A 7783-nucleotide genomic window follows, 5' to 3' on the forward strand; every position below is an offset into this window, starting at 1 on the left:
TAACAGTGTATTATTAAATACAATGGAGCAAAAGTAGGAGGACAGAGAGATGATAGATAGATAGATAGATAAATAGATGATAGATAGATAGATAGATAGATGATAGATAGATAGATAGATAGATAGATAAATAGATGATAGATAGATAGATAAATAGATGATAGATAGACAGACAGATTTAACACATTCACATACAGGCTAAAAAATAAAAGTGTGTGTGGGGACAACACTCTAAAGCTGAGAGTGGCTGTCTCTGGAGGGGAGATTTTGACTTGAAAATGCTTTCCAATTAAAAAAAATGAACATGTACTACTTTTTAAAATTATCTTTTAATTATATAAGTGAGACCTGAGCATCTTTTCTTTCAGAAGTGGACAACACTACAGAGAAGGGCGCTGCCGGGACCACACTCCCAGCCCGTGTCCGTCCACCCAGTGAGAGTCCTTGCAGGCCCTTCGTAGGCGTTTACGTTAAAATACACCCACAGACGGCATTTGTCTAGATGTTTCCTCACAAAAATGGCATTATTCTATATGTGTTATGCTACATCCATTTATAATCAGGAAAAAACACCTGAGTCATTCTTTTTTTTAAAGAAAAGATGCTAGTCGAGTAGTTGCAGGTCTTGGCGTAGATTCACAAGTTCTCCCGCCCAAGCCCTACCCCGCCGTGAACAGACCTGACTGTTCACCATGAAGAGCCCAGTTTGCTCCTCTGACTGCAAAGGGCTGCTTCCTCCAGGGGAAGTGGTAACAGGAGGAAGACCAGGCCACATCTCAGCTGTTACCAAACACAATCCACCCACTTCCAGGTCTGCCAGTCCAGGGGGGAGGGGGACAGGAAAATCTGACTGATTGCTAGTCTCCTTGACCACCACCTATGCCTCCCTACTGCCTAAGGCAAGTTTTCAAACTGTGGAGTCTTTGGGTTCCACAAGGATTCCTGGGGGGTGGGGGGATCTCTGGGTGGGTCTTTCGGACCCTTCCCATTTAAATGAAAATTTATACAGTGGGGTTCCAGGTGCAAATCTTTGAAAAAGGAATCCTGCTGACTGAACCCAGTTCAAAACTACCCTCTAAGGTCTAAATTCATCTCCTGGGTTTCCTGGCTTCCCCGAAACTCTTATCTGTTTGACACCTCACCTCTTAGGTCATTCATTGCTCAGGCCAGGTTACTCACCCTTCCTCGACTCCGGAAACAGACACCCCCCACCCCCAAACCACCACCCCAAGATCCTACTCTCCTTACCATCCTACAAGCATTGACTGGAACCCTGCTGTGGTGTGGCACATGAAGAAAAGCATCTGCGTGCTCAGAGACCACGCTGCAGCGGGGAAGATGCACATCTAAGCCATCAAGAGAGCATAAAACAGAGCAAGTGACAGCTCAGACCTGCCAGAGGGGCTGTGGGAGTGCAAAGGGGATGGACAAATGGAGGACAAGGGCCAGCTCGATTCCCAGAGCAGGCAGCGTCTGAGTTGGGCCTTGGAGAATGAGAAAGATTTTTAGAATGAAGAAGCAGTATTTTTATGGAGGCATATAAATGCGCCATAAAAAAAAGAGGGCACAGATTGCCCTGGGAGGTAGGAGATGGATGTGGAGGGAGAGAACACTGGAACGATGACAATAAAAGCCACCAGGTGCCGAGGGCCTATCCTGTGCCTGCTGCTGAGCAGGCATGTTCCCCAGCCTTTCTTTCTTACCTACAACAACTATTGAAAAGGGAGATAGGCCGAAACCGGTTTGGCTCAGTGGATAGAGCGTCGGCCTGCGGACTGAAAGGTCCCAGGTTCGATTCCGGTCAAGGGCATGTACCTTGGTTGCGGGCACATCCGCAGTGGGAGGTGTGCAGGAGGCAGCTGATCAATGTTTCTCTCTCATCGATGTTTCTAACTCTCTATCTCTCTCTCCCTTCCTCTCTGTAAAAAATCAATAAAATATATTAAAAAAGAAAAAAAGAAAAGGGAGATAGCATTTTTTTACAGGGGAGGAAACAAAGACTTGGTAAGCTTCAGGAACGTTGCCAAAGTCACATGGCTAAGGAGGCAACCGAGGCAGCGTGTGAACCAAAGCTTACACTGCAGACCTACTAAGTGACCTGTGGTACCCATGTGCCATCCTGGTCTCACTGCTTGTCCTTTTGAGGTGAGGAAGGACCAGATCCTAAGGCCTTTAAAGAACCTTGAGTGCCAAGCTCAGAGTAGGGGCTTTATTTCGTAGGTAATGGGCACCTGGGAATTTTCAGGGCAGGGAGCGGCAGGCCCAGCTGTATCTTCAGCCCCCAGAGCTGGCTTAGGTCCCGCCTGCTCAAAGGAGCTTTCTGAACATTCTCTGCCCACCACACTTCTTGATAAGTAACCATCTGCACCGTTCTCCAACAGCTCCACTTAAACGAGTCTTATCTTCCTCCAAAGACTTGCTTTGGGGTATTCAACAGCACCAAGTGTGCACTGTGCACACAGTAGGTACTCAATAAACATTAGCCTGACCCATCACCCTGCAAAGGCAGCACGGTGGCTGTCCCTTGGGTAGAGATCTCCTTGTCCCACATTAGGACTAAAAACACAGATACAGGATGGGTACAAACCTCACGACAATCTTCTAGGAGCTTCCGCGGCCAGCAGGGTAATCCTCTTTGGCATGGCCAGCAAGACTACTCCTCGTTCAGGCAACTGTCTCCCTCAGCTCATCCCTCTCCCCACCCTACTCCCATTCAAGGCTCCTGTCACGGTCACTGTTACCACCATCACTACTGCGTGTTTACTATGTTCTAGTACAGTGTTTATTCAGACGTCTCGTGTAATCCTCATAGCCACCGCACAAAGCTGGTTCTATTATTACCCTTTTAGATCCCGGGGCATGGAGAGGTTACGTAACTTGCCCAAAGTCACACAGCCAAGTATGCGTGACATTTGACTCAAAGCCCCTGGGAAACTGTTTCCAACGCAGGTGACCAGTGGTTGGTGGAGGAATCAGGCTCTCTCAAAACAGCACCCACGGGTCCTCCTGCCAGACCCACCTTTGCCGACTGCTCTGCCTGGCTAACCTTATTCATCCTTCAATACCCAGGTCAGGACCTCCCCCCTTAAGGAGCCTTCCCTGGCTGCGCATGTCCTCCCACTACTCCCGAGGCCCCCCTGCCCACACACCCCGCTTTGGCCTGGATCAGCAGCCTGGACTTCCTTGACCACCACCCTGATCACCCGGCAGAGAAGCTACTGGTCTGCTTTTCTCTCAGACCATGGGCAACTCCAGGGCAGCAACCGTGTCTTTTCTCTTTGCAGCTCCAGTGCCTGTCACAATGGCTGCTGGGTCCTTGACTCATTTACTGAATTTTCCTGGCCCCGGGGAGCCAGAATGAAGAGAAGGCACCAGGTCCCTGCCCTCCCGGAGCCCACAGCCCAGCAACCCTGGTGTTCCCTGTGTGGGGAAGGACTGAGGTGGAAAATCAGACCCAACCACTCAAGGAACCCGTCTCCTCCAGTCCTGTCCACAGAACTTTCTGCAGTAATGGAGCTGCTCTCCACCCGTGCAGGCCACCACTTCCCCCATGGGGCTACTTCACTTTAACTAAAGTTAAAATACATGTCCAGTTCTTCAGTTGAACAATCCACATTTCAAGTGCTCAATTGTTATGTTTGGCAAATGGCTACCCTATTGGGCAGAAGAGTTTTCGATTTTCTGATCAATACCCTCCTTACATAAAAAGGTTCCAAAAAAGAAACAGGAGGTTTTATAGCAGAAAGATGATGGGTCTGACCTCTAGGGTCAGCCTAGCTGGATTCCCCTCCTGGCTCCCCTAATTTCCTATTTCTGTGACCCTGAACTCTCTGTTTCCTCATCTGTGAGATGCGGACAGCCAAAATACCTACTCACAGGGCTACGGCGCAGCTTACAAGAGATAATCCAGGTGAGTGTTTAGGAAGGTTTGGCCCAGCGCAAGTGCTCCGTGACTGCTAAGTACTATTAATAATACTCTTGGGAGCAGTGGCGGGCATGCGCGGCCTGGACGGTAGTTAGGAAGTAACAGGAAGCCATTCAGAAAGCAGGAAATAGAACACCAAGCTCTGGTTTCCCATGCCTTGACTCCAGCCCCGGCAAAGTACTTCCTCCCACCTTGTGCGAGGAAGCTCATCTTCTTGGGAAAACAGCAAGTGGGCAGGGGCACTCCAGGCCCCGGGTCTGGCTCCTTCAGCAGCCTGGCACCTCCCTGTGGCTCTGATCTCCCTCTGCAGCCGGTAACTGGCATCCTCACAGCCTCCTTCGTTTTCAGTCTCCCAGGCCCTGCCGAGTCTGTATGTGGCATGTCTCAGCCCATTGACATTGAGATCAAAGACGGCCGGACCTCTGAAATCAGTGTTCCCCCCGAAGTGTGGATAGCAGCTGAGATAGCTCTGAAAAAGGCCTACCTGAAACCTGAACCCCTCCCACAGGCCAAATGCCCAAACCCGGCTTCGGGATGGATCCATTTCCAGGCCAGCTCAGGCTAGCCAGAACTGCCCTCCGACTCCGATTCAAAATGCAATGCTTTGGGGGAAGGTGTGGGGAGGTGACAGGGAAAATACGACTCAAATTCAGGCTGCGGCTTGGAACGGAAACCTCTACGCTGAGCCTGGAAGGACCTGGTAGTGTCCCAGCTACTGGATTACTGACTGTGGCCCTGAGGTCACTCTTGGAACAGATAAAGAAGGAATTTACTTCGCACTTTTGAAATCACAAGAATGATAACATCAGTCCGAAAGGCCTCAAGGCACCGCTCACCAGCGCTGGTGATGTCCTCAGCTTTCCTGTCTTCAGGTCCTTGTGGGTGATCTGGAGTTGGTCCAGGGGCAGAGCTGGCATTGTGCTGCGTGACCCCCCTGAAAGGAAGATGGATGGGAAGAGAGAGCAGACACATAGGCTCCTGGTGCAAGTGCCTGCTCTGGGCTGGTCCCGGGGGCTGCAACCGCTGGCCTCAAGGGATTCCTGACATGGGCCTCACAGGCCTGGCTCCTGTACTTACCCAGGCTACAGTGACTACACACTCCCACCCTCTGAGGACCGGTCCCACGTGCCTAGATGATCTATTATGGCTCCAGCTCCCAGCCCTCCTTGGCCTGTGAGCTCTGTGAAGCCAGTGCCCGGCTCTCCTCCTCCTCCTAACTTTCCCAGGACCAGCACAGGCTGGTGGAGAGGTGGCCTCATCCAAATGTTTGATGAACAATGAACTGAACAGGATACTTATAACTCCAACCAGATTTGAAGTCTTTTCAGGGCGAAGCCAGGGGCCTTTCCTCACTTGTGGGTGTGTTTAGATTTTATAACCTGTCTAGGCTTCAGGGGGGAAGGACATGGATGGACAGGAGGATCAAGGAGGATGACAGAATTCACAGAAACATGCCAGTACGAGCTCCTTTCAAGAGGCCCAGATCGGCCTCAGAGTCAATGAACGGCAGATCGCACGTCTTCTATCTTCCCATCCAATGCTCTTTGCACAATACCAGTGGCCTGACCCACTGGGGGGCTGTGCACATTGCCTGTATCATGGAATGAAGTGAATCAGGCCCTTTAACAGACACACCATAAACCGTCAGCACCGTCTCAGTGACAACATGAAGACATACTGAGGCCGGGATGAGGAGACCATCACCTCCGAGCCCTCGCAGAGAAGCCGAGGGGCACGATCATCCATGCGTCACATGGACTATATACGTATACATGGGGGTCCATATCTGACATCAGGCCAGGGCCTGGTGCTCGGAAGACACCCCAATAAGGCAGGGTCTCTTCCCTGAGGAAGCTCACGCCCCAAAGTAATGACAACAGCCGCAGGAGCAACGTGCGAGTCACCTGCTGGCAACTCTTGCTCGGCGTGAACTCAGTCCACACGTGTTAACTCACTCTGCACGTATTCACGCTCACACCAACTCTAAGGCTGGTTCTATCAGCATCTTCACTTTACCAACGCGGAAATCGAGGGTAATGGCGCTAAGTGTTCGACACAGGACTTGGTGTGTAATAAGCACCCGATAAGTTCACTGGTTGTTACTCTAAGTCCCGTCATAGGCAGAGCGCCGTGGGCTTCTTCACTCAGTCAGCACTGACTTCAAACGTGCAGGGTCCTGGGAGGGTCAGTGACTATGATTTGGTGTGGCCAGAGCTGTAACAGGAAATCCCCAGAACAAGCACAGCAGAGGAAGGGAGAAGGCCACGGGGAAGTGACCTGTCACCGGATGGTTGAAGGGTAGCCTGACAAGATGGGAAGGAAGGGGATTCCAAGCGAAGAGCGAGCGTGAGCCAAGCCTCAGAGCCTGTGGCTTGAAGGAAGGGGAAGACATGGTTGGAAACGCCAGGTCAGGGAGGGGATGACAGACGTGGAGGGAAGATGCTGGAGAGGAAAGATGGGGCCAGTCTGTTTGTTGTTTAAAGCCTTGGATGCCATGCTAAAGATTCTGGCTTTTCATCTGCAGGCAGCGAGGAGCCATTTAAGTAGAGGAGAGGCATGATCAGAAAGAGAAGGCAATAACCTGGTGGCAGGAGAGGCCTCCTAGGAACCACTGCAGAGCAAAGTGTATCTTAATCCTCTCACTCCTCCACCCACGGACTCCCGAGCACCTCTGATCCAGGCACTGAAGCCCGCAGGAGGCTCAGGTGCACACATAACAGGCCTGTCCCGCCCTGCATGGAACTTAGTCTTGAAGGGAAAGACAGCCATGAGTCAAACAGCCATACAAACAGGTAAGTCTCAACACCATGATGTACGCTACGTAGGGGAGGCCCCTGCAGCTAGGACAGAGAACTGGCTGGGCAGAGGAAGGCTGCCAAAGAAGACGTGCGTTTTCCTCTAACAAGGTGGTTCTCAACCTTGGCTGCACATTAGAATCACCTGGGAATCTTTTAAAAATCCTGATTTCTGGGCCTCATCCTCCGGAAATTCTGTTTTTTTGTTATGGGGCGAGGCCACAACATTAGTAACAAAGAAACAGAATTTCTGGAGGATGAGGCCCAGAAATCAGGATTTTAAAAAGATCCCCAGGTGATTCTCATGTGCATTTAAGGTTGAGAACCACTGAGCTAACGTGTGGGCAGGAACTAAGGAGGCACAGAAGGAACCTGAAGTTCCGAAAGAATAAGGACGATGATCGTGACAACGTCTGTGCCACCACCGTTGCAACCCCAGTGCCAAGCAGGACAGCAAGGCCGAGAGTTAGGAAAGCACCTTCTTTAGGAGGGGAGCTCGGGGCCAGCACCCATTACTGTAAGGCCGGGGCGCATTCCCAGGGCTGCGGCTGCCTCCGTTTCCCTGTCATCGCCCTTCTGGTCTCCACTCAACGTGACCCTCCTTGAGGTGCCAGGCGGTCCTATCTCAAATCTCCACTCCCCCCCGTTCCTGTCGTATGTTCAATTATCTTGCGCCTTTACCCGTCACCGGCCGTCTCCTGCCGCTGGACTGTACACTCCATGCGGGCAGGAGTCTTGTCTGTCTGGCTTGTTCGGTTTGCATCCCCAAGTGCCCAGATCTGTGCCCGGCACGTAGGAGAAACGTGCCATCTATGTGTGGAACTAATGAATGAACCCCGAGGAAACTGAACAGCGCGGTCCCCTCGCCCCAGGATGGACTTGCGGGGACCGCGACTCGTTCAAGTCACTCTGGGGCCGAGCCTCGAACCCTTATACTTTCTGGCCTCGTGGGGATGGAGGGTTGGGGGGCGACTCCAGGCCCCTGGGGCAGCACAGTCGGGGCCCGGTCGTGGAGACAGAGAGTCCCCACGGCTCCTCCCCGAACCGGTGCCCCGCATCCAGC

General features: G+C 51.8%; 1 protein-coding gene across 1 annotated transcript in view; it reads right to left on the reverse strand.

The window, feature by feature from the left end:
* ASCC2 (activating signal cointegrator 1 complex subunit 2) overlaps positions 1-7765 on the reverse strand; it is a 41152-nt gene extending 33387 nt beyond the window's left edge. The window contains exons 1-2 of the mRNA XM_006762133.2: positions 7402-7765; positions 4762-4859 (exon numbers count right to left, since the gene is read on the reverse strand). Of these exons, the coding sequence (XP_006762196.2) occupies positions 4762-4859; positions 7402-7483 (180 nt within the window). The 5' untranslated portion in view covers positions 7484-7765. The remainder of the gene's footprint in view (positions 1-4761; positions 4860-7401) is intronic.
* Between the last annotated feature and the right edge of the window lie 18 nt (positions 7766-7783).

This window comes from Myotis davidii, unplaced genomic scaffold (assembly GCF_000327345.1).
Source record: "Myotis davidii unplaced genomic scaffold, ASM32734v1 scaffold478, whole genome shotgun sequence".
Lineage (NCBI taxonomy): Eukaryota > Metazoa > Chordata > Mammalia > Chiroptera > Vespertilionidae > Myotis > Myotis davidii.